This window comes from Wolffia australiana, chromosome 1 (genome assembly GCF_029677425.1).
Source record: "Wolffia australiana isolate 7733 chromosome 1, ASM2967742v1".
NCBI classification, from domain to species: Eukaryota; Viridiplantae; Streptophyta; class Magnoliopsida; order Alismatales; family Araceae; genus Wolffia; species Wolffia australiana.
In genome coordinates this window covers 9836210-9863795 of record NC_135835.1, presented here as the reverse complement: position 1 = coordinate 9863795, position 27586 = coordinate 9836210, and the positions used below count along the sequence as shown (strand labels likewise).

At 41.8% G+C, this 27586-nt stretch overlaps 1 protein-coding gene across 1 annotated transcript; it reads left to right on the top strand.

Annotated features, from left to right (window-relative positions):
- The first annotated feature begins 4964 nt into the window (after nucleotides 1-4964).
- Nucleotides 4965-26392, top strand: LOC144705630 (transducin family protein / WD-40 repeat family protein). The gene is made up of 17 exons (XM_078578404.1): nucleotides 4965-5208; nucleotides 5507-5534; nucleotides 5620-5720; nucleotides 6102-6305; nucleotides 7036-7279; nucleotides 15877-16052; nucleotides 21748-21830; nucleotides 22165-22237; nucleotides 22854-22919; nucleotides 23001-23043; nucleotides 24045-24397; nucleotides 24469-24553; nucleotides 24626-24920; nucleotides 24985-25237; nucleotides 25303-25528; nucleotides 25603-25817; nucleotides 26193-26392. Exons 1-17 carry the CDS (start codon nucleotides 5083-5085, stop codon nucleotides 26340-26342), a joined length of 2721 nt encoding a protein of 906 aa, XP_078434530.1. The 5' UTR covers nucleotides 4965-5082; the 3' UTR covers nucleotides 26343-26392.
- Nucleotides 26393-27586: the final 1194 nt, after the last annotated feature.

Sequence of the window (27586 nt, the reverse complement as noted above, 5' to 3'; positions counted from 1 at the left end):
AAGTCTCCCAAGAACTATCTATTTAAGCTCTGCTTACTGCTCCCTTCTTCCTTCGACCCAACTTGCCTCTCTAAAATCCTCAAGCTACGTTCAAGTAGGTCTGCTTGTGTGGATCTTGCATGATCCTACACAGTTTAGAACAAACAACACCATAGATTTACTATTCGGTAAACCCACCTATATTTGCCCATTGTCTAGCATGGACTCACTTAGAGTCCACCCCTTACTCTCGCTAGTAAGAAAGACTTTTCTAGAGCCAACTTCCAGTGAAATAATCATAAACTCAAAGACATGCACTATGAAAGAACAAAAAACTTTAAAATCAACCTAAAATAAAAATCAATCAATATATGCAAGTCCTCCTTGTATAGTTGACTTTGTCTTTCAAAAGTTGACTTTAATTGGATGAAGTTAAATGAATTTTTTAGTTGAATTTGACTTTTTGCAGAAGAAATTGATTCTTTGGCTGATGCCTTCGTATGCTAGTTTATCTGGCATTGATTTTATAAAATATAAATATAATCATAATTATTTATGCATGTCATGTGAAATATTATATACGATGAACCTCTATGATTCTATATGATCGATTAATGCAGTACCGCATGAAATACCTCATGGTTCCTCTACTGAATGATGATCTGAATAGAACATGGAAAATTATTTCTCAAGAGTAATTAAGATATAGTACACTATTGATTTATAGTGTTATGTACTCACACCAGATTTATATTTATATGTGATTAAAATTTAGATTGAATCATTCGGTTTATAAATTCATAATCATAATTTTGAGAATCAGAAGTCAAGGATCTAAGAATGGATAAATATTTGTGAATCCAGAGTTCTAGTTCAGAAATTTAAAGTCAGTCAATGATGAACTGAAATTTCGAAAGAATAAATCTAATATTTAGAGGTAGAAGAAATGTAATTTGAAGATGAAATTAGAAACAGATTTTAAGAATTCCTCGAGACTGAAATATGAGGTGTGATATCAGAAATAGAATATTTTAAATGTTTCTATAATTCAAAAAATGTTCTACTTATTTTTAAATCTTCATTCTCTGATTCCAATATCAGTCTAAGTAAGAAGTAGAACATTTTTCTAATTAGTCAAATAAAATTTGAAGACGAAAGAATTGAAAATGAAGTAGGATTCAGGTTGAACGTTTTTGGAATTAGAAAAATGAAATTTGATGATGAATGAATTAAAAAATGAAGTAGGAGTTAGATAAATCGTGTTTGAAATTAGAAAAATAAATTTTGAAGATGAAAAAATTGAAAAATGGGATTTAGATAGAACGTTTTTGAAATAAGAAAAACAAAATTTGAAGATTAAAGCATTAAAATCCTGGATTATTTTCAGTTGATATGTGGGCTGGAACAACCACAGGATGCACAAAGAATCAAGTTCTCATGAACAGATGATAACCATAAAAAATTCTTCGCATGGGAGAATTTTTTGCAGCACTCTCTTGTTTTATATAATCTCCACAAACCCATGACAATGATTATGAAATTTTTTGTCGTCTTCTCTTCCTTCTTAAGTTTTAAGCTCCTTCGGAAAAAAACTGTAAAATGAGAAAATTTAATTTTTTAAAACTTACAAAGCAAACAAGGATACATACCATTCAAAATGATTTGTCACCGATGTTGACATATGCCTGCTCTATCCGTTGGTACATGTACTCACAATAAAGTATTTTTCTCATGTGATATTGGCTACAAATGATCAAACACACACATATATATAATATTTTTACAAATATACACATAAAATATTTCATAAACATCAATGACGAAATTGTGAAATTATCATACTCATTTAAACTTACAAAATAGAACTTTTAGGAAAATGTTGGAAATTTCGAGGATCGAGAAGCTATGAAAATTAATTAAGAACATCCTTTGTTGGTACTTTGATGGTGCCAGGCAGCACTGTCATGTGATCTAGAGCATTGAACATGATTTTCCTATGAACAACATCTTATCTTGAAAAGCTTATTGAGGTGAAAATAAGTTGGGTTTTACGGCCTGTGTCAAATCTGAGCTGGTGGAGATGACCAATCAAAGTTAACTTAGTTGACTATACTGATACCTTTTTTCCTAAAAAATCTTCTTGAAATAAAATATTCTCAATCTCCAATCTTAAAAACATGGAACCAAGAAAAATGATGCAATAAGGTTGGCAATGACATGTTGGGAGCAGAATTCAAGGAAGATTTTTAAAAATAGATTGAAAGAGATTAGTTAGAAGTTTCATTTCTCTCCGAGACCTTGGATTCAATTCTTAGAGTTTGGATGTAGAATGACTTGATATGTAGCTTGGATTCACAAGTCTGATTCCCCGGATTTAGAAATTGACTTTCTAAAATTGAATTGTTTGTTACTTCCATAATTGATGCCTTTGTTTGACCAAGCTCTTAAGGGCTTAAATGGGCCCCAAAAATGGACTGTTGTGTATTGGGCTTGCTTCTCTTATTCTATTCACTAATTGGGTTCCCTCCTCCGTTCCAAGTAATGGATTCTACTACACTTTTTATCCCTTTTTAGCCATAAATCACCATCTAATTACATGACTTGTGTAATTTAATGAAGACTCAAAGAGTATTTGAGAAAATTCCATTTCAGGATTCTAGTAGATTTAGTCTCATAAATCAACAAATAATAAATATTAGTCTTAGTAAAAATAATTCAGGATTTTCTCCTTTTCAACCAAAATGGTGTAATTTGATATACCAAATTAAGGGGGGTGTAATTATGTTCTAAAATTATTTAATAAAAATTTAATATTACACTCACTTAGGACATGTACTAATCAGTGAGATTGTCTCCACTGGGACTCATGCCTATACATAAATCCAATTTAGAGTTAAAAGAGAATAAGAATAAATAGTATGATAATAATATGAAAGACAACACATATATGGCTATATACTAATATAGATTGAGTAGGATGGTTGTAATTAATAAATTATTAGAGTGATAATAATTAGAATGTATATTTATGAGATAGTCAAATACTTTTAGGAGGGGAAATATTTTTATATTATTTTTAAGTGATATGCGTGAGATAGGTGTGAAAAAATAATTTGTTGTATATGAAAAATAAAGGCGTAGGTTCACCATAATGGACTAGGAACCAATCAGACTGAACGTCACCCCTCACCAACAGTCTGCCATTTCAGAGTGGACTGCCATGTACGTCTGAATCTGGTTAGAAGGTTAAACCTGACTGGGACCAGAGTTTGGTCAACCCCCCTCCCCTCTCTTCCTTTTCTTCCTCTTTTCTTTAATTCCTTTTTCTTCTTGTTTTTTGTTCTCATTTTCCTTCCTTATTTATCTTTTTCTTTACTATTCTTTCTATTTTCATTTTCCTTTGTAATACTTCTCCTTTTCTGTTCATCTTCTCTTATTTTTTCATCTTCCTTTGTTCCTATATTATTCTTCTTGTTTTTATCTTCTCATCTTCCGTTCTTATTATTTTTCTATTCTTCTCTTCTTATTTTCTTCTTCATTGTTGTATTCTTTTCTTCTTCAACTTGGCTTATTTGTCATTTGTTCTTCCCTTATTATTTTTTCCTTCTTTTTTCATATTCATTTCATCATCTTTTTTTCTTCTTTTCGTCTCATTTTTATTTTTTTCATCCATTTTTTACTTCTATTATTTGATTTTGACATTGATTAGTCAAAATGAGTGGATTGGGACTGGATCAGGGCCGGGCGGGGACTGGAAAATATTAGACCAGAACTAGACTGAACTTTAAATAAGGTTTAAATCCTTGTATGAACATGGACTAGAATGGGATTGACAAACCCCATACAGAAGACATGATCCATTTAAATAATAATCAGTTATAAGAACGAAAATCTAGACATAAAAACAAATGGGAGTGATAGGAGTAACGGGATACAAAGAGATAATGATGAGAATTAGAATAAAAAGGAGAGATTATCACAACAGAATAATAATGTAGATAGCTCTATAGATTTAGGTAGTTATTTAAAACATTATTAATGTAAAATAAATATAAGATAACATTAAATATCAGAAATATAGAAAGTCATCAAGTGTTCGACAAATACTTAAAACAACCTAGCTTAGATAATCCAATTGAAAAACTGATTCAGTCAATTTCAATCCAATTTGACTAAAATGAAACACTATATTTCAACAAAAATAAGTTCAGAAAGAGCTAAATTTCAATGATTCTCTATGACAAGAGAAATGAATGTCATTCGCTCCCCCCATGTCAATTTGCGTTTTATGGTATGGGGTGCTTCCTTGAGCTTCTCAAGCCTTCATAATATATGTCACTATCTTGATCCGGCTCTCCAAACCACAATGAGGGTTTCCCATAGACGTTGAAGTTCCTAAATGAAAGAGATAGAGAGAATAAAGATAATATGTAGCATAATTATGCCAAAAATGATTCATAATGCATTTGAAAGGATGTGAGTGATTTGATTGATTAGTATTACATTGCCAAACATAAAAGCGCCGAAAATCAAGTATAAAAGTATATTTCATTCAATTAACTTGATGTCATCAGTAGTCCCATTCTAAATGTAAACCTAACCACTAGATGCAATACATAGAGGTGGAGGCACATATTCATATATTGTTCATCTTAACACCGGGGTGAGTTATGTTATATCAAATTACTTGTAATTCATCAATGACATGCCTGTGCTCCTTGCTCTCATTGGATAGTACTTAAATTAAGCATCATACTCGGTCATTGAGTAATTCATCACGAGTTAAACATCTTCACCCTTAACAGGATTAAATTTTAAAACTGATACCTCTTCATCTGAGATGAATATCTCCCATACACGACTTAAAATATATATTTTTCCTTAATGGGCTTGGACCGAACGAAAAGTCACGGCCTTGGAGGCTCCGTCCCGTCCCGTCCCCGAACCGCACCCGCCAATTTCCAAAACCCTACGCCAGTCTGCACGATAAACCCTCTCCCTGCCTTCGTCTTCTTTTCTTTTCTCTCCATCTCTCGGCGATTCATAGCAGTAGTTTGGGCTGACAAGCTTGTTTTGATTCTTACGCGCAGCAGTGAACAGGAGATGGGTATCTTCGAGCCTTATCGCGCTCTCGGGTATATCACAGCGGGAGTACCCTTCTCCGCGCAGCGCCGTGGAACCGAGACATTTGTCACAGTCAGTGTCGGAAAGTCGTGGCAGATTTACAACGTAAGCTTAAATTTGATACTCTTTCCATTTTTTCCCCGGATCAGAGCCCTAGAATTCCATTATCATCTATCTTGCTCTAATTTGATACTATTGAGTTTTTTTTTTCTGGGTTTTTTTTCATGTTTGTTCATCAAGAACTTTGATTTCGAATTGCTCTCTTCAGTTTATAGTTTCGCGTACACATTGTTGGGAAGCTTTTAACTGGTTTTATATTGACTTCTTGCTTAGTTTTTACCTGTCTTGGATCTCTATCGCTTGGGAGGGTTATCGATTATCAATTTTATTTCTCCTCTTTCAGTGCGCGAAGCTGAATTTGGTGCTCGTCGGTGAGTTGGCCTCTTCTGTTGCAGCAGTGTTTAAATTCGCTCGTGGTGAGAAAGTATTGACGAATTACAGGAAATTGAAATGAAGGCCCCCAATTTCCAAAGAAGATCCGCTCCCTTGCGTCTGCTGGAGATCACACCTTCGCCGCATGCGGAACTGATATTACAGTGTGTGTGCGCGCTCATCAGGTTTGTAACGTCTCTCTGTGATCATTGAAGGGCATATGCTGCTGCGCTTCTCCTCTTATGAGGCGATCTAGCCGATTTTTTCACGCTTTATTTTTTGAGTTTTTCTGGGTAAATCTTATGCGTCTTTTTTTTTTTAACTTCTTGATATCTATCTGTAAAACTCGGTGCATAAAGCTCTTTCTGAAATCACCACGACGAAGGTTCTAGTGATTTTTGGACACTTGCTCTGATGGGTTCATGTAAATTAGGGTTTCGAGAATCGTGTCGACTACTGGTTAAAATCTATGGACTCAAATGAATATTATTCTCTTACATGCTCAATTCAACGGGAATATTTTCTGCTCTGACATAACTTCGGGTGCTGTTTTTCTTTACTTTTAGGTGGCAACTTGGAGCGCTCATAAGGATAAAGTTAACTTACTGTTCTTATTCGGCGATCTTATCTTGAGTACTGATATCAAAGGCAACTTGTTTATCTGGAATTTCAAAGATACTGAAAAGACTCTCCGTCCAATTAGTCATATTGTCCTAGAAGACCAGCTCTCCCCAACATGTATCATGCATCCTGACACCTATTTGAATAAGGCGAGTATGTGGTATTTTATTGCCTGAGAAGATATATTATATCGCCTCTTCCATTCTATTCCATTCTTCCGGTGGTTGCTATGTTGCCCATGATAGAAACAACAACGTGACCAGAAACAATAACGCTGACAGGAGCTTTAGTGTCTACGCTAAAGCAAGAACATCCATACATCATCATGTCTACTGTTATCATGTGTCTTATACTTCTTAAAAACAACAATTTATCTTATACTGTGCATAATATGCTAGTTTTTTGCTCTGAGAAAAGGGGAAAGGCGAAAAAGAAGAAAATGAGGTTAGAAATGAAGATCTGGTAAGTTTTCGAAGTTTGAATGATAACATGAGCCCTAATTAAATTTTTTCTGTACTGTAATTCCTGAGTTTCTCTTGACTTTAAATCTGAAATTTATTATCTTCTATTGACGTCCACTGTGTCAATTGCATCAACGGTAGCATTATTTTTTCATGCTCATCTCAGTATCATTTCAAGTGATCATATACCATTGTTACTTACCATTAACTTGGACGATAGCAATATCCATTACCATTATGATAATTATATCTACTGAGTCCAGTTTCCATTTGGCTGACAACAAAGACAACCATAACGAATAGAGAGAACATACATTTATTGGATAAAACTAATGGGTGATTTTAATATTTGTGATGCTTCCTCACGTCTTACTCTCATATTCGACGAAGAGAGTCTGACAGGATTAATCTTTGACAGATCATTATCGGGAGCAGGGAGGGTTCATTTCATCTGTGGAATATAAGCACACAGAAGAAGCTTTTTGACTTCAAGGGCTGGAACTCTTCCATCCGCTGCTGTGTCTCCTCACCTGCGCTAGATGTTGTGGCGGTTGGTTGTTCAGATGGCACTGTTCATGTTCACAATATTAGATATGATGAAGAGATAGTCTCATTTTCCCATGCCACTCATGGCGCTGTCACTGCCCTTTCATTTCGAACGGGTACTTTTATTCTTCTTATTTAAAAAGTCTTTTTTAATTTTAATGATAACATTATAATTATTATTGACTTGGAAGTTAGATCCTTATTATTGATGCGAAACAAACCTAATCTCTAGATGACCTAACTTCGGTGGCTTAGTTTCTCTAGAAAGCCAGGCCTGTATTTCTCTTCTTCAACTCAACAGCCTTTCCTCCCAACTCAATCAAACTTATTGTTCATATTATGATTCAAATTAGGTTGTTTTGCGGTTGCTACTCTGCTTGTTGTTCAATCCATAGTTTGATCTTGTTGTTTCATAATATATATCATGATTCAGTAGTAATATGTTTACTATGGAATAGACGTACACTGTGGGTCTATAGTTAAGGATAGAAGATTGGGCCACTCAGCTAGGTTACCAGGCCATGGTTCATTTTAGGTCTGAATATGCATGTAAAAACTGGGCAACGATTTGATAAATGGTATGTTTTCCTTTGTTTGACTTAATTATTGTATTCTTCCCCCTTATCTCTCGAACCTTTTTGACAGACCCGCTATTAATTGGGCACCATATATATGAGTGAACTATGTAAGTCATGTGGCGTTTGGATTTGACTCAAACCTTTGCAAGTGAGTGGTCCAACTGGGAGGCAGGACCACCATCAGGAGAGATCTTGCTGATGCGGAGCTTATTCACTGGTAGACCTGATATTGGAGCGGCTGGACCAATTGTCGCAGCAATATGCATCGGACAATCAATATTTGATGACTGGGTTCGCTCTCACAGAGTGCGAAGGCATGCCGCAGGTGACGAGATACATGTGATTGTTCTGTCCTAAGTGAATCAGGATCCCTGGCTGTCAGTTGGGTGCAGTAGTAACTAATTCACTTACTTTTTCTTCACCTACGATTTCCCATTTGAGGGAGCTGGTGGAAAAAGAGAACACATAAATGGGGATAGCCCATTGGACTGGACAAGGTCAATCTCTGACTTGGCGGAGACTGACAGAGTGCAAGGCACCTATGACCAAGCTCGAGAAGGTCAAAACAAGGGTCCGAAAAGAGGTCCAAAGGTGGTAGAAGTTGCTTATTCAATGAACTCTGGAATGGCGACTCAGGCTGCAGGAACAGAGTAGGAGATGGTGATTCATGTTGTATTCCCTTGTCCTGAAACTGTGAAGTTCAACGCCTACTGCTTAATAGATTGGAATCAATAAATTGAGTTGATATTAGGAAGCAGTCCGCAGTATGAAGCCTGGAAAAGATAAGAGGTAAGCTCGAGAAGGTCAAAACAGGGGTCCTGGTTATTGGGTAGCAAGGTGGGTTACAGGTTCAGAAAATGCTTGTATCTATTGTCTGGTAAACAGATCCGGATCATCTCCATTAGGAGTCTGTCAAGAAGAGCAAAATTTGGAGAGTATATGAGCTTGTAACTAATTCAATCAGTCTTATGCTAGGAGATTTGTGAGTTTCAGGGTATGCTGATGAACTTCAAGCATTGCACTATAGGCTGATCAGGAACCCAGAATCTGAGTGGCCGTCTGCATTGCACGATTGACTGTTCAGGTTCATTAAGGGACTGAATGATGGATGTTAAGCTTTGAAGGGTCGAACACTGCACGGGCGGAGGGTGCCAGACTTGGAGTAGGCTATTCTCATTGTGCTGGAGAACGGGAGATGACTTCAACTAGTTCCTGGAGGCAGCAGGGAGGAAGCTGGAGCTGGACTTATGTTCAAGGTAAAACATGATAAGAATTCATCAGATCAGCGTGAAGATGCTGCCGCTGAAAATATCAGAAGATGGGACTGACCTCAGCAGCAAATGTCAAATTTGTACTGTGCCTTCTGCAAGAAAAAGAATCATTTTAAAGACAGATGCTGGCTTCGCTTGGGCGTGCTGGAAGGGGTACATTAGCTCATGCTGTGGAGCTACAGGGAGCTGAACCTGGAAATGGAGAGATAAAGAGATGTGATAGTGCCAGAATGATGCCCGAGAACACAATTTAAGACTATGCGACACTCAAGGAAGAGGTAGAGAAGCCCAAAACTATGGTCAGCTCCACATTGATTGCACATGCTGTTGAGTCATATTCCAAGAGTGGTTGGTGGATTGGAACCGTTGAGACTGGTACTGCTATTTTATACGACCCCCCATGATTCTAAATTCCATAGTTATACCCCATATAAAGCATTTACCACCAGGGGGGGATTTTACCAGTCACTAGCGTTGTAGTTGTTCCAATTGGAAAGTTGGGAGTTATTAGTTATGTTTTACATGTTCATGGTCTCAGGGCGCAACTTATGTCACCACAGAAGTTTGTTTAAGATATAAAGCTTGTACTTAATATGGCTCCTGGTGGATATTTTGTCTATGACAAAATGAGGAATCCAAAGATTGTACTTATGTATGTGGATGATGAGGCTGGTGCTGACATGATGGCTGAGTGCAAGACGCAAGAGAAGAACTGGAGTGAACAACAGGAGCAGACAAACTGATGCATTCTCGTCTAGGATACCCAAATTCCGGATTGTTGAAACTGATGCATTACGTTCCTATTGTGTTTTAAGACTTGAATTTGTCAGACCTTATTTATGATGCATGTCAGTATGCGAACCATAAAAGGGCATCATATTGTGGGAGGAATGAAAGAAATGAGTTGGCATTTCCTTTAATCCCCTGTGATGTGTGGGGTCCACATTTCAACCATGATCCTATCTCTGTCACCGTTACCCGTCACATTTCGGCTAAATGAAGAAACAACAGTGATTAGGGAGCAGTACTAAAGGCTGGTTGGTATCTAAGTCATACATGGCATTCCCGAATGCCAAATAGTTTTTTTTTTGAAACACCCGAATGCCAAATAGTATTTGATGTTTGAATTTTGAGTCAATTTATGTATAGCCCAGAGAGTCACTTATGAGCTGCACCCAAGGTACTGGCATACCAGAGACTGCTGACTAATATAAAGATGTATGCGGATGCACGTTATTGTAGTTCTGGGAGACAATTGAGTTACTTGAGGAAGAAACAAACAATGAGTAGTGGTCAGATCAAGTGCAGAGGCTGAGTTCAGATCAGTGGCTTAGGGCATTTACAAAGTCTTGTGGATCAGAGCATAGCTGAGGAGCTTGGAATGACACAAGGGAACCCACTGTTATATATTGTGATAGTATGTCTGCAATCAGCATTTCTCATAATCCTTAACGGCATGAGAAGTGAAGCATAAAGAGATCTGTGAAACCCTAGAAGGGTTGAGGGAGAGGAGAAGATCCTAGATTGAAGGAGGAAGAAGATAATGACATAAGGACCCAAAGGGGTACATAGAGGGTATTTATACCCTAGGAGAGTAAGTAGGAGAGAGAGTACATAATAGGGAAGAAGTCCACACTAACACCCCCCCGCAAGCGAAGTATGGATGTCGTCCATGCCGCGCTTGGACACCGCACGGTGAAGCAGGGGCCGGGACAGTCCTTTGGAGAGGACATCCGCGGCTTGCTCCGCGGAGGCAACCAAGTCAAGGTCGAAGATGCTTCGCCCATCCGCCTCCTTGAAGAAGTAGCGGTTGCGCCCATGTGCTTGATCTTTCCCTGCTGGCCAGGTTCTGGGCCAACGCAATCGCCGACTTGTTGTCGCAGTAGAAATGGATCGGGCCGAGTACTCCACCCAAGGTCATGGAGAATGCCGATCCATTGGCCCTCAGAGGCCCCATCGGCGAGTGCCCGGTACTCGGCTTCAGCACTGGGGCGGGACACCTTGTCCTGCTTGCTGCTCTTCCACGTGACAAGACTGCCAAACAGAAAAATGCAGTACCCAGTCGTGGAGCGATAATCCACAATCGAACCGCGAAATCAGCCGTGTACACCTTCACTGTCCGATCCAGACTCGTGGGAAGAGCAATCCCTTCCGGGCAACCTTTAAGGTACGCAAGTACCCGATATGCTGCCTGGCGATGGATCTCCGCGGTGAGTGCATAAACTGGCTGAGAAGATTGACTGATATCCGGTCTGGTGTGCGCCAAATAGAGGAGTTTCCACCAGCTGCTGATACTGGAAGGAATTCACCACAGGCGAGTCGTCCCTGCACCCAACTTCACGCTTGGGTCAATGGGAGTACTCACTGGCGACACTTCACCAGGCACCGCCAGCAAGTCAACGGCGTACTTCTGCTGAGACACAAAGATGCCCCGGGGCGTATGCACCTCAAGGCCGAGGAAGTAGCGGAGAGGCCCAAGGGCCTTAACCTCGAACTCCTTGGCCAGAGCAATACCTCTGCAGAATCGGAGCCGGTGATAAGAATATCGCCAACATATACAGCCAGGATGGAGACGCCGGCGGAGAATGGCGGAAGAACAGCGACGATCGCCGTTGCTCTGGGTGTAGCCTCGGTCTTCATCACGGAAGAGAACTGGCCCAACCATTATCATGAGACTGCTTGAGTCCATAAAGAGACTTCCGCAGTCGGCAGACGGTGCCAGGAGGGCCGAGGCATACCCGGAGGTGGCTGCATGTAAACTTCTTCCGCCAAGTCGCCATGGAGAAAGCGTTCACGCCGAACTGTCGGATACCCCAGTGGAAGTGAGCAGCCACTGCCAAGATAAGACGGACGGTGTCCATCTTCGCCACGGGTGAGAATGTCTCGTAGTCCACGCCGTAGACTGAGTGAACGGTGCCATCAGCATGATGTTTCTTGGTGTGAATCCACTTGCAACCCACCGCCCGCTTGCAGGGAGGAGGACAACATCCCAAGTGTGGTTCTTGAGCAGGGACTGCATCTCTCGCCCATCGCCGCTTCCAATGAGGAGAAGCGATAGCGGCGGCGTGGAATGGGGTCGACTTCGAGTGAGAAACAGCCGTAGGAAGTACTCAGCCGGACAGGATAGCGCGAGTGCGGTGCACTTCTTCCGGCGATAGGCCATCCCAACTGATCGTCATCATCGGGAGGAGACAGGGAAGGATCGTCCGATGGTAGAGCGGTGGAGACGGAGACTCTCGGGAATGGAGAAGAAGAGAGGGCGACTCCCAAGAGGTGTGGATGACGACACACCGGGGAGAGGGGAGCCGCGGGGAGGGAGGTGTCGGCGGTAGTGGCGGAACCGCTAACGGGTAGGCGAGGTGGCAAGGATGCCGGGAGGGGGGGAAGTGGAGGAGTGCGTGGTGCTCTTGAGAAGAAGCCACTGGAATGGAAGGCCGATCAAGTGGGGAGAAACAATGGAGGAGGGCAAGGGAGCAGTGGGCCCAGGAAACGGCTCTAAGTGGGGAGCAGAGCCTCATCCAACGAGGCGGGATGAGGGGTCACCAAATAGGACTCATGTTCGCAAAGGTGACGCTTGCCGAGATGAAATACCTCCGAGAAGGTGGGTGATAACACCGTAGCCTTTTGAAGGGAGGCATAACCCACAAACACGCACCGGAGGGCACGGGAAGGAGACGTGTCATGCACATAGGCAGTGCAGCCAAGACGCGAGGAGCAGGCCGGTCCAAGAGGCACGCCGGGAAGGCCTCAATCATCCGATCAAGGGACTGTGGAACCCCAAGATATCGGAGGGAATGCGGTTGACGAGTTGCGTGCTCGTTAACACCGCATCACCCCAATACGACCAGGTACCTGGTAGTTCAGCAAGAGTGTCCGGCCGTGGAGGTGACATAGCCACGCGACGCCAGCCATGCCGTTTCGTTCGGGTCGCCACACACGAGGATTCATGAAGAATACCCGTTCGCAAAGTAGGAGGCGAGATCGGCATTGACGAAATCGCGGGCGTTGTCGGACCGAATCGCTGAATGCCGCGCCGAACTGAGTCTGGACGACGCACAGAAGTGACGGACGGAGGCAGGAACCTCAGATTTCGCCGCCAGCAGGTAGGTCCACGTAGCGGGTCGCCATCGACGAATCAAAATAGCGATGGCCCTTTAGGCTCGCCTGTGGGGCCGTCCCCAAACATCACTATGAACGCGAAAACGCGCCGAGCTGTGGGACACAGACGGAGAAAACGTGGATCGCCGATGCTTGGCCAACTGACAAGCTTCGCAAACAACGGTCTGTAGGTCTAGTCCAGTACACAACGACGGAAATAAACGCTTCAAAGTGGAAAACGGAGGATGACCCAGGCGCTGATGAGCCAACTGGAGCGCTGCTCGCCAACCGGACGGAGGCTACGAGGTACCAAGAAGCACTGCGAGCGCCCCATCGCCCAACAGCAGCAGCCCATTCTCGCCTAATGGCTGTAGTCCGCCCCTTGTCAGAAAGGAACATGCCGCCAGGTTGGAGGTGAAACGAACAAAAACTGAATCAACCAGACGCTGCGGTGACATGAGGACGGCTCGCAGGTCGGGACGTGAAGGACGCGGACAACACCGAGGCCGCCAACATAGACTGCCCCGATACCAGCCACGCTGAGACGCCCACCACCGCCGTGAGAACTGCATTTACCCACTACAAACCGGTCGTTGAACGGGTCATGTGATCGGCAGCTCAATCAAGCACCCAGGTTGTATCCGAGACCAGAGGTGAGTGGAGAGCCGATGACCACAGTACCACTGATCAGACACCGGAGAGGAGTACGCGGAAACCGCCAAAATGGGCGGAAGACTGGGACTGCATGGCGCCAGCTGCTCGCGGAGAAGGGCCACATCAGCCTGAAGCTGATCCATGGGTGACGTGGAGGACGGAGTCATGGCCTTCGGTCGGCTGCCTTCTTCTTCTCGCGTATTCAACTTGCGCAGAAACGACTGCGTGGCCGGGCTTGTTGCAGTAGTTGCATACCACGCGGAGGCCGCGGATCGGAAGTAGAGGCGAAGAGGAAGTGGAGGAGGAAGTCGATGGTCGAGTGAGAAGAGCCGCCGAGTCGGGAGAGGGCTCGACGGAAGCCTGCTGCAGCTGGAAGTGACTTTCCTCCTCCTGGAGTTCGATCATCGATTGACGGAGTCCTTCGCCGATGGAGGGCGCGACGAACCACGTCATCGTATTCTTTGTTGAGGCCGCAGGAATCCCAGGAGCCGGATGCGGAGTGTATTCTGATAGGACACGGAAGCCGGGTCATCCGTTGGCAGGTAGTCAACTTCCTCCCACAGCTTCTTGTGGGGCATAGTCCGGAATGGACAATTGGCCTTGACGGAGGTTTTGGGCGCTGGAGGCTAAACAGGCGCCAGTTGTCGCCATCACGGCCACAGTAGGCAGCGGCCTGGTCCCAAAACCCTTCACAGTCGTCGAACTTGTCACGGAACTCGGAGCAAGAGTGTGAATTTTCTCGCTTCCCATGCCGCGCATGTGGATGGGTCGGCGGTAGCGGTCCGCTATGCAGTGTTTGAACAATTGGCGCGGGTGGTCTCGCCAGTTAAGGATGTTCAGAAGGGTGACCATCGGGAGAGGATGGACCACCTTGTGCGACAGCGTTCCCGCTGAAAATCAGCGCCGAAAATCACTAGCAGGCGCCGCACTAGCGGGCCACTGTGGTGCTGGCATTGCCGGAGACGGAGGGTCAACACTGTCGCCCGCCATCAGGCAGGCAGTTGACTGTCAGGGTCCGCGGGCTGGCTGCTCAGGCAGTTCCGCGGTCGGGCTGCCTGCTGGACCGCAGGTCTGGCTGCTCGGGCGGCTGGTCCTCTCGGTCTGGCGGCTCGGGCGGCTGGTCCGCCGGATCGCTGCTCGGGCTGCGGGACCGCAGGGCTGGCGGCTCGGGCGCTCGGGCGGCTGGTCCGCTCGGATCGCTGCTCGGGTGGCTGGTCCGCTGGGCTGCTGGACCGCAGGGCTGGCGGCTCGGGCGGCTGGTCCGCCGGGCTGGCTGCTCGGGCGGGTCGCCGCCTGGGCGGCTTCGGGCGGGGGCCGGTCGCCGCTGCTCGGGCGGCTGGTCCGCTGGGCTGCTGCTCGGGCGGCTGGTCCGCCGGATCTGGCGGCGGGAGACGGCCTCGCAAAACGGTGGTCGCCGGTGGAACATTCTGCAGGAAGTTAGGTTTCTTCCTGCAGATTCTTGGTTCACCGGAGTTCCGCCGGGATTAGGTGATGTCAAGCCCTATACTCAGATGCCCAAGGGCTCTGATACTATGTGAAACCCTAGAAGGGTTGAGGAGAGGAGAAGATCCTAGATTGAAGGAGGAAGAAGATAATGACATAAGGACCCAAAAGAGTAAGTAGGAGAGAGAGTACATAATAGGGAAGAAGTCCACACTAACAAGATCCATAGACATTTCATCAGGGAGAATTTGTGCAGAGGAGAATTCAGATAGAGTATGTGTGAAATCCTCAGATCAGGTGGCAGACATACTGACTTAAGCTGTACCATGCTCATTCTTCTACCCAGCTCACCAGCTTGAGGAGGATTGTCAACCGGAAAGCTCTTTCTATGTTTTCCTTTTTTTGATTTTATTCTTGTCTTCTCCCCTTGTCTCTCAAACCTTCTTAGTAGGTGATACTCTTTTTCGTGGAGTATTGCCTGCCTTGTAATTCTCTTTTTTCCTGTCCAAAAATTTCTTTTATTCTCGTCGTTACTTTATCACATTCTTTTCTTTTTAAATATTTTCTTTTGTTCATCCATTTTATATTTCAAATTTATTTTTTTATCTTATCCTTTTCTCGGCTCTAGATGGATCAACCAAAATTAATGTTTTTATGTTTGATCATCAGATGGAATACCTCTTCTAGCATCAGGAGAATCATCGGGTGTCATAGCCATCTGGAATCTTGAGAAAAAAAGGCTTCATTCAATCATTAAGGATGCACACGATGGATCTATCTTATCTTTACATTTCTTTGCTAATGAGCCTGTCCTGATGAGTTCTGCTGACGACAACTCCATCAAAGTATGTTAATAACTAGTGATCAAAATATCTGAACTATTCTAATACATTAATTGTTTCTTGTGTTTTATATCTTTGTGTGGTGTAACGGTTTGTGTCGTGCATTGTTTTTGACAAATTGAAGAGGGGTCGAAGAAGAGAACGAGAGAACCAGAAAAGAAAATATTCTATTCAAAACAGTTAAGTTCATTTGTTACAAAACTATCGCTTTTTATAGCAGCCGTCTAACGGCTAGTTTAACGGCTAGAAATTACTAGCCGTTAGACTTAGTCGGTGGGCCCCACTGACGCAATGGACTTATAATGGGCCCGATTGATCTCTTCTAGTCTTGTATCACTTTTTCTTGGGCTCGGGCCACTTTCCTTATATTCCAAGTGTATCCTTAACACTCCCCCTCAAGTGCAAGAATGGATATTCTTCATTCCAAGCTTGGATCTCAGATACTGAGTTTGTTTGATCGGTAATCCCTTAGTCAGAATATCTGCACATTGTTCTTCAGAGCTCACATACTCGGTCTTCAAGATTCCTTGTTCCAAGTGGTCCTGTATATAGAAGCGGTTGATATTCACATGCTTCATCTGGTCATGGTCAACTGGGTCGTGGGCTATACTGATAGCTGATTTGTTGTCGCAGCGGATAATTATTGGTTTTAGAAATGTGATCTTCAAGTCTTCCAACAGATTCTTGATCCATATGGCCTCATCAATTCCCTTTGACATGGCTCGAAATTCAGCTTCTGTGCTAGACTTTGACACCACACTCTGCTTTTTACTCCTCCTAGCATCGTGCAATACCTCGTGGTGGACCTGTAATCAGGCCGAGAGCCAGCAAAGTCAGAATCAGTGTATACAATAAGATCAATCTTACCTGTTCTCCTATGTGCAATGCCCAGTCCTGGAGTCCGCTTTAGGTACCTAAGAATTCTGTTAGCAGCTTGAAAATGTGAACTTCTAGGCGAATGCATAAACTGACTTAATACATTTACAGCATAACATATATCTGGTCGCGTGTGTGATAGATACAGTAGCTTTCCTATTAGACTCTGATATGAGTTAATTTCTACTTTAGGGTCATTCTCTCTTAGGGTTAATCTATGGGTCACCTCAATAGGTGTCTCATTTATATGGCAGTTCATATGTTTAGTTTCATTTAGAAGGTCTAAGATATATTTTTGTTGGGTCATTAAGATACCCTCGATCTTGCAAATTCTATGCCTAAGAAATACTTAAGGGGTCCTAAGTGTTTGACTTGAAAGTTTCTGTTCAAATGCTCCTCGAGTATCTTTGTTTCTTCAGGATTGTTTCCAGTAATTATTATATCATCTACATACACTATCAGAATTGTCAGTAGATTATTTGAATAATGTTTAAAAAACATAGTGTGTTCTCCATTACATTGACTATATCCTAAACCCTTCATTGCTTGAGTAAATCTTCCAAACCACGCCCTAGGTGATTGTTTTAACCCATACAATGATTTTCGAAGTCTACATACTTTTTCTCTGTTGCATTGGTTTTCATATCCTCGGGGGATATCCATGTAGATTTCCTCCTTCAAGTCTCCATCTAAGAACGCATTCTTAATGTCATATTGGTTTAATTGCCAGTCTAGATTCACTGCTGAGGATATAAGGATTCTAATAGTGTTAATTTTTGCAACTGGAGCAAAGGTTTCTTGGTAGTCAATTCCATATGTCTGAGTGTACCCTCTAGCTACAAGTCTTGCTTTATACCTTTCTAAACTTCCATCTGATTTACACTTGATAGTGTAAACCCATCTTCAACCCACAGATTTTTTATCTTTGGGTCTGTCAACAATCTCCCAAGTATTATTTTGTACTAAGGCTCTCATTTCTTCATCCATTGCTCCTTTCCAATTAACATCACTCATTGCTTCTTGTGGAGTCCTAGGAATAGGTATTTCCTGAATCTTTGTCAGGAATACTTGGTATTTGGGTGACACATTCTTATAGGTCAAGTAGTTTGCCATTGAATATAAGGGAGTGGACACACATTTTCGAGTACTTTTTCTTAAAGCAATTGGCCAATGGCCTTCTTCATCAGTCAATGTCCCTTCAACTACCACTACCCCTTCAGTAGATTCTTCAATAGGTTCTTCTCCCCCTTCACCCAAATCCATAACTTCTGATTGTCTTCCCTTTTTTCTTCTTTGATAATATTTTGGGTATGGAATGATTTTAGACGATTCTCCACTTTTATCAATCATATCCTCTGTCCTTGGTTCGGATTCTGTTCTTCTTGTACTAACTTGGGGAATTATCCCTACTCTACTTTCAAATATTTTCTATCTAGCTGGAGGTTGTGTAAGTTCAGAGTCAATATTCTCAATATTGAGTATAGAACTAGTGTCTAAGTATGATTCAGTATCTTTCGGTTTGTAATAAAATGATTTTTCATCAAAGACTACATCTTTGGTGACTAAGTATTTCCGAGTAACAGGATGATAGAATTTATATCCTTTCTGTGTAACAGAATATCCCACAAATACACACTTTAGTAGTAGACCACTTATTTTGTTTATGTGTATGATTATACACATAACCAACACAACCAAATATTCTAGGGGGTAGGCCAGTTTTTAGTCTTACATTTGGGTAATAAGTCTCAAGCAAATCAAGTGGACTTTTGAAGGCTAAAATACTTGAAGGAAGTCGATTAATAAGGTGTGTAGCTGTCATAACGGCAAAACCCCATAGATTTGTGGGAACATTCCCTTGAATTAGAAGTGTTCTTCCTTTGTCTACAATGTTCCCTATTTTCCTTTCTGCTACTCCATTTTTTTGTGGGGCATATGGACATGATGTTTCATGTTTTATCCCTTCAGACAAGAAAAATTCAGTAAGTTCGTTATTGAGGAAATCCTTTGCATTATCTGTTCTTAGTCCTCGGAGTTGATCACCAAACTGCCGTTTGATATGATTACATAATCCTTTCAAGTTTTTGGTAACCTCGTACTTATGTTTTTGTAAGAAAATCCAGCTATACCTGCTATAATCATCTGTGCATACTAGGAAATAACGATGTCCTAGTATGTCTGCTTGGTGAGATGGCCCCCGGACATCACAATGGATGATCTGAAAGGCCTCTGCATTCGTGTAGAACTTGGTGGGTATGGTACCCTCTTAAACTTTCCTAACTGACATGCTTCACAGACCAAATTTTCAACCAAAAAATCCTTAAACAAGTCTGGGTACAAGTGTTTAAGTAGGTGATAGGATGGGTGACCCATCCTTTGGTGAGTTTCCATGATTGTCTCCTCAGGAGATAGCTTCACTGTGGCAACCTTTGATTTATCTCCGGGGTATTCCATGGGTAAGTAGTAGAGTCCTTGGTGAACTCTAGCAAGTCCAGTCCTCCACCCGAGCTCCTTGTGACATAAATAAGCATCCACGTTATCAAATAGAATATTATACTCCTTACATTTGGCTAGTTGTTGTACAGATACTAGGTTCATAGACAATTTAGGAACATGCAACACCTTTTCTAAAATACCAATATGCTTGATGTTCAAACTTCCAATGCCGATTACGGGTAATAATGTACCATCAGCTGTTTGAACATACTTACCTGGGCGAACTTCTTCATATGTTATAAAGAAATCTTTTCTACATGACATATGATCCGTTGCACCTGAATCTAAGATCCATGCATTTGATGGATTTTTAGTGAGTAAAGTAATGTTATGGTAAATTTTTTCCTTACCAGAATTGGCGAGCGAAGTAGATCCAATGACTGCTCCAGAGTTTATAAATGATTTTTTACTTTTTAGTTCCTGCATCATCTTCTGGAAGTCTTGGGCTGAAGGAAGATTACTCACAAAGTTTTGAGTTTCTCCAGCTTCTCCTGGTTGCATCATAACATGAGCTCGAGCAATATGATGTGGCTTGCCATGAAGCTTCCAGCACTTGTCCTTGATATGCCCCTTCTTACAGTAGTTGCACACAAGATCTTCTCTGTTTGTCTTTTCTGAGTCGCCCTTCGGTCCTTCCCTGTTATGAGTTTTTGTTATATGAGCTGTGCTCTCAATGGCTTCTCTAGCCGAGTTAAGTCTGCTTTCCTCTTGCATGACCTTAGATACAGCTTCATCAAATGTAAGTTCATCTTCTCTATTGTAGAGTTGGCTTCTGACCGTCTCAAATTCTGGCCGAAGTCCTTGCAAAAATTGACATAGTCGATTTGTTGCCTCATGTGCCCTTGCTACTGGATCAGTAGAAAGTGGTCTGCAATGATCTAATTCATTGTGGATATCCCTCAGCTTGTTTGAGTAGGTCAGAACATCCATATCCCCCTGTTTGAGTGTATTGGCTTGTATGATAAGATCAATGATTTTGGCCTTGTCATTCTTCTTGGAGTGGCTTCGATGTACAGCTTCCCATAATGTTTTTGCAGTTCCATATGACGAGTATTGAACTAATTGCTCTGCAGATATTGAGTCCAACATCCACCCAAACACATACTCCTCTTCTACTACCCACCTTGGGTAATTCGGATGAGTATCAGGTGGACACACCTCTGTAAGGTGAGCTTTATGGCAGCTTGGATTGTTCTCTCCCAAAGCAACAGATTCTTGCCATTAAATATATTGCATTTTGCCATCACTGGAAGCGTAGTAATCCATCTATCGGTAAGCAACATCTGACTTTCCGATGATGGCATTACTCCTTCGGGAGAAATCTTAGTCATGTCTTCTCCCATGAGTTATGTAGCTTGACTAAAGATACTAACCTCAAGAAGAAGCAAATCTCGGAATTAGTCCTCCCGTAGGATGACGTTTGATGCCAGTAGATTCTTCAACGATCACTGGGTAGGCTCTGATACCATGACAAATTGAAGAGAGGTCGAAGAAGAGAACGAGAGAACCGGAAAAGAAAATATTCTATTCAAAACAGTTAAGTTCATTTGTTACAAAACTATCGCTTTTTATAGCAGCCGTTTAACGGCTAGAAATTACTTGCCGTTAGACTTAGTCGGTGGGCCCCACTGATGCAATGGACTTATAATGGGCCCGATAGATCTCTTCTAGTCTTGTATCACTTTTTCTTGGGCTCGGGCCACTTTCCTTATATTCCAAGTGTATCCTTATTAGTTTTTTCAACTGGGCTTCCAAATTCCTCTCTCCGTTTTCCTTCTTAGTTGTTTTCTGAGCATCTTTCAAGATTTTGTGTTCAGCAAGCATTTTCTCCAGATTGGGCCCGTAGGTTAGGTTTTATTTCATAAAATTTTTGATTAATTTTATTAGATCAGATATTTTTTAATCAAAATAAACTTCTAACACGTTTGGAATGCAGGTTCTTGAATCGCATGAGTTTGCAATGAGATGATTCTCATACGTGAATTACTAATTTCTTATAGCTTCCCTGCGATTTCCGATTTCAAAGTCTCCATTTTTATCAGCCAAAATTTATTTCATGTGATTGTGCTACTTCTACAACATTGTTCTGGACATGCTGAAAATATTTGCCGTGTTTCTCTACCTTGAATGCTAGAGCCATTGCATTAATAGATTTGTATCACCGTTGACATTGTTTTGTCAACAATCAGGAACAGGGTTCATGGTTTATGGTTTTCAAACGAGTCGAGGGTTACTCAATGTGTAAAAAAGTTATTATTTTAATTTTATTTTGTCTCTAACATAAGGTTCCATTCCTGGTTTGCCTGTTCTTTTTTCATGTATACAGATGTGGATTTTTGATACAAGTGACGGTGAGGCTCGTTTATTACGATTCAGAAGTGGTCACAGCTCACCTCCATTATGCATTAGGTATGTCAATGGCCCAAAGCCTATTGTCAGCACTTCCTTAAAAGCTTTGAGATTTTACCCGTGCCAAACTTCTGATGCGCAAATTATCATGAGCGTTCAATTGATAGTATGGATTTTCTTGACTTTCTTATTGACTGGAAAAATCTTTTGTAAATGTTTTTCTCCCTACATGTGTATTTAAATCCGGATATTATCTGTTGCCGTTCTGGCGTCATATATGTTTTAACACTTTTCCTTCTAGTTTATTGTGCAAGTTTAATATTTTTGAGAAATCATATACCCATGCCACATATTTCTATATTCATTTTTATGAGCATTAGTATTTTTATGCCAGGTTTTATGGGAACGGAAGACGAGTTCTTTCTGCAGGCCAAGATCGTGCATTTCGGCTTTTTTCTGTCGTGCAGGTTAGAGAATATTTTACTGCGTCATGGACTATACTTCCTTTAGAAAACTCATTTCGCTCTGAAAAGTTGGGTCTCGAGAATGAAATATATTCTTATCGATCATCTTTCATGACTTCTTATCATCTTTGATCTTTTTGGTGTATTTAATTGTAGGGAAGGTCAAATATCTTCTTTTGTTCTTGGATTATCTGTTCTAGTTCTTGGTGAAAATGGATTTGGCATTTTATTTCCCTTTCTATCATTTCTTAGAAGCCAATATTAATGCTTTTTTGATTGCTTTTCCGTTGTTTTATTGAGGAACTGTATACTTTCACTAGCACTCTTGCTCTTTTCTTTTTTGCTGTTTCTGGTTAAATGAATTTAGTTTTCTATGGTTTTTAAACGATTTTTCATGGAGTTTCCCGGATTCTATTTTCTTCAAAAAAAAACTCTCTTCTGTAGAACTGGGCCAGGGCCCAAATAGAATCCATATCATGATTACGACCTGGTCTTATGTCTAGGGACCTTTCTGTATTTATCACGTTTCATCCTTTTTCTGACGCATTGATTACCAATATGAGTTACAGTTTCTGTTTTGCAATATATTGTTGATACCAACCGATGACATCAATTGCAGGATCAGCAGAGTAGGGAACTTTCTCAGCATCATGTAACCAAAAGAGCAAAGCAACTTAAAGTCAAGGTGGATGTAGTCTTCCCCTTTTTCTCCGTATGTTATCTCTGTGCTGGACTTCATTAACATTTGCTTGTTTCTCTCTCGCAGGAAGAAGAAATCAAGTTGAAGCCTGTTATAGGATTTGATTTCGGTATGACCAGTTTTCGTTTATAGATTAAGATAATTAGTCTTGACCTATGTTGTTGGCATCTTCGAATTATCATTTCTGCTCTTACAAGATATTATTGATAATAAGAGTTCTCATTAATCTTTCATGGAAGGTTTAAAATTAACTTGCATAATCTTTTTCATGATGCTTAGGCGGAAAGTTTTGGGACTCTAGAGAGTCTTTTGGTTCACAGCTTTATTCTCACACTGACTCTTTAATTTGTTTTTACTGTCAGATATCACCAATTTTCGTGATGAGCAAACTCCTGCAGCGCCACCAAACCCCTTAGAGCCAATTAGGGTGTAGAAGAAACATTAAATCTTTAGTTAGGGTTGGCCAGTTTTAATACGGGTCCTTTACCCATTGGGAGGCCAAAGTCTAATTAGAGTTAAGTTGCTTATTCTCCATGTGAGATAATATCTGGCAACTCTCGTGTGTCACTTAATTGGAAACAGAAAGGAATGGAACGGTGAGCCACTGATACGTTATTTTTTCAAGAACGTATCTTACAAGAGGCTAAAGAGGAACAATGCCACTTGGACACATGTGCAGAGAAACTAGCGTGTGTGGGGGAATTTATAAATAGAGTTTGAGGGGAAAAGAAGGGGGTCTAACATACCAGAAAGACGGGAACAGTGGGAGCAACCACGCCGGAAGTGAGATCTCGTGATGGAGATTTCAATTCTATCTTGTTTCTCGTCTTGTACAAGCTACATTTTCAATTCTACTTGACATTCCGAGATCATATTGCTCGTTTAGGTTTTCCCAAGATCTCAGTTCCAAAAGATTCTTGATATGATTTGGTCATATCAGGTACTTATAGAGCGTGACTCACTTTGATATCATTAGAACAAAAAATTTCTAACAGTTACTTCAGGCTAGGAATCATTTTCTGCATGCCTTGATAATTTATTTATTGCGATTTTACATAGGATAGATGGCAGTTTGATTTATCTTGTACTGAAGCTCTCTTCACTGTCCAGCTGAAATCCGTGAGCGTGATTGGTGTAACGTTGTCACGTGCCACATGGACACTCCACGTGCATATGTATGGCGGGTTCAGAACTTTGCTCTTGGAGAGCACATTTTAACTCCGTCTGCCCACACTCAGACTCCGGTTAAAGCATGTGCAATCAGTGCATGTGGCAATTTTGCTTTCCTAGGAACTGAGGGCGGTTGGATTGAGCGTTTTAATCTGCAGTCTGGTATCAGCCGGAGCGTTTACTTGGATCCATCTGAAAGCAGAAGCACTGCCCATGATTCTGAGGTGATCGGCCTTGCATGCGATGCGACAAACTCCGCTCTGATTAGTGTAGGATACCACGGTGACCTAAAGGTTAGTCTCCATTCTCTTATATTTCTTTGGATGTTTATTTGATTCATTTATTTTCCATTTTTATTGAGCAGATGTGGAGTTTGAAAAAATGTGATCTTAAGTATAGATTGGACGTGGGCCATTCTGTTGTGCGGATTGTTTACCACCGGGGAAACGGTATATGAATATTTATATTATCTTTAATTCAAAAATATCCTTAAAAGAACTGGGTTTTCTTTGGTGACTCAGGCCTTCTTGCAACTGCTGCTGTTGACATGGTTCTCCGCGTCTTTGACGTGGTTAACCTTCGAATGGTTCGAAAATTTGAAGGGCATACTGACCGCATAACAGACCTCTGCTTTAGTGAGGATGGTAAATGGCTCCTGTCTTCCAGTATGGACGGAACACTCAGGGTTTGGGATGTCATCCTAGGAAGACAGATTGACGCCATCAGCGTTGACATCTCTATAACCACGTTTTCCTTGTCCCCGAGCATGGATATAATGGTCACTTCCCACGTTGACCAGAATGGCATCTATGTTTGGTAAGTGATTCTCTTATTACCTTGATCATGGTTGGTAAATTTCATTTATTGCCGCTGTCAACAGGGTCAACCAAGCAATTTTCTCTGGTTCTTCTACTATTGGCACTTATTCAAGAGTGAAGGAGGTCAAGTTGCTCAACTTCCCAGCAGCCGATCAATCAGAGGATCAAGAATCCGAGCAGCCGAGGGCCGGACACGTATCCCATGAAGAAACCTTCGATCTTTCCAATCTGCAAGTGCAGATTCCCAACCTGGTTACCCTGTCCTTACTTCCCAGAAGCCAGTGGCAGAGCTTGACCAAGCTTGATATCATCAAGGTGCTGCTTTGATTCATTACTGATATTTGAATCAATATTAAGAAATCTTTGTTTGTGCGGTGCAGGCACGTAATAAGCCAATCGAGCCTCCTAAGAAGCCGGAGAAGGCGCCCTTCTTCTTGCCTTCTGTTCCTTCACTCTCTGGGGAAATCATATTTAAGAATGACGGGGTGGCTGCTGCGGATGAAGAGATAACCCAAGTGGCTGATGCACACATCAGCAGCAAGCTCGACTTTAACTTGCCGTCGGTTTTCTTGAAACAGCTGCAATCCTGTGCGGAGTCTGGAAACCGTGAGTATTATTCGTCTTTTTCATCGATCTTCGACGTCATTCTTATCACTCTTGGGTTTTTTCATTTTCTGTAGATTCAGCCTTCACGGATTACTTAAGAGGATTAGGTCCCTCGGATATTGATCTGGAATTGCGGATGCTGCAAATAATAGATGACGAAGAAATCCAGAGACCAGAGGAGAGACCCGAACTCCGTGCCATTGAACTCCTGCTGGACTATTTTACCAACGAGATCTCCCGCAAGAACAACTTCGAGTTTGTTCAGGCCATCATGAGACTGTTCCTCAAGGTAAGGCTCAGGAACCAACGATAGAGTTGGATGGATGGGACAGGCGAACGGTATTATAGCCAGTCATCCGTCAAAATCTGCAGTTTCGTTCTGTTTCAGCCAGAGCGGTTGGACAGAACGGAGGAGGACGGAATAGACAGAGGCTGGTTGTAAACCTAGAATAAATCTCTGGCACCCAATTATGGAATGGAACAGAAAGTAGGAAGGCTTTTGTTCAGTTCTCATCCCAGGTTGGGATGGATGACTGATGACAGTAAAGGGCGCAACTGATGCCATATTGGCATCTGTCAGCGAGCCTTATCTGAAAGATTTCTTTGATTGGTCATATTTCTTAATTTCAAGGTATGATTAATCGGTCTGTTGGCCGTGCTGCAGATCCATGGGGAGACAGTGAGGCGTCATTCGGCATTACAGAGTAAGGCGAAACAGTTGCTGGAGGTGCAGACCGCAGTCTGGCAGAGGATGGACTCCATGTTCCAGAACACGAGGTGCCTCGTAACCTTCCTCAGCAACCTCCAATTTTGAATAGCTAGCATAGCACACAAAAGATTTTTAAATTTAACCATTTTTTGATCTATTGGTCGTCACATGCTCATGATGCCTAAAGATTACCTTCGTTTAATCTTTGGGTCCCATTAAAATTGTTACGGGCTTTAGCATCCCGTCCTGCCCCGTCCACGCCCTCGTCATGGAGGAACTGATGGCACAGTGAAATACATGATGAAATACTCAGTAGCAATGCAATTGAAGCAAAAAATTTGACTCAACCGTCTCTGTGGTAGATTGTATCTTAGTGAAATCTGATTAGCCATGATTGCTTAAAAAAATTTACACCACCTAAATGATTATGTTATGTGAAGTAATTACCTAATAAAAAGCCGTGTGATGGTTGTGTTTGAGTCTCTTTCTCTTCGTATTACAAATTAGTAAAAATTGAATAATTTTCTCACAGATGAGTAACTGTGAAATCAAATGAAGCAAAGAAACAACATTAGCTTGGCTCTTAGTTATTTTGCCCTGTGGTGATGGAACCCATACATGTGTGGTCTCCCCTGAGCCTGATCCCAATGTTCTGTCACTGTCCTCATGGGTGTGTTTCATAGAATGCTTTCAAGCTTCGAAATTCTTGTGAACTCAAGAAATCAAACTTCATTCATACGTTAAACAAGTCTCGGTGAAATCTATGATCAACCTAATCTCACTTTGAACTTCGAATAGCATCTCTTAGTTCTCTTCAAGTGGTGTGGAGAATGGGATACAAAGGCCTGGTCATATGGGAGGTGTTATCCCGCATTGAATAAGATAAAAGACTTGTCCCCTACTTTGGTTATAAAAGAAAGGGGAGGGTGAAGTTCTTCAAGGGCCACATGGCTGAGAGACTCATTTGTCTTTGCACGTGTGTAATTATGCGGCTATGACTGTAATGACAACTTCACTGAAAGTCATTGATTGGCTTCTTGAAAATTTTCTCCAAACTTTTGTTTATTGGTCCTTTATTGGGCTGGTAATAGGACTCCCTATTTCAAAGCACACTTTTTCTTACACATGGTATTCATGCCTGGGTCATAACTGAAATTTCAAAGTGTGATACTAGACAATACATAGAAAGAGGTTAGTAATGCAGATAAAGGATCTGAGATTGTATCATAATTAGATAGTTATTTTGAACATATTTATATTCTTATAATACTTACATTTGACTACTCTGTATCTACGATATATTTAGCACACTTTGGATTATATTTTGTATTTTTTTACTTCGTAGGAGA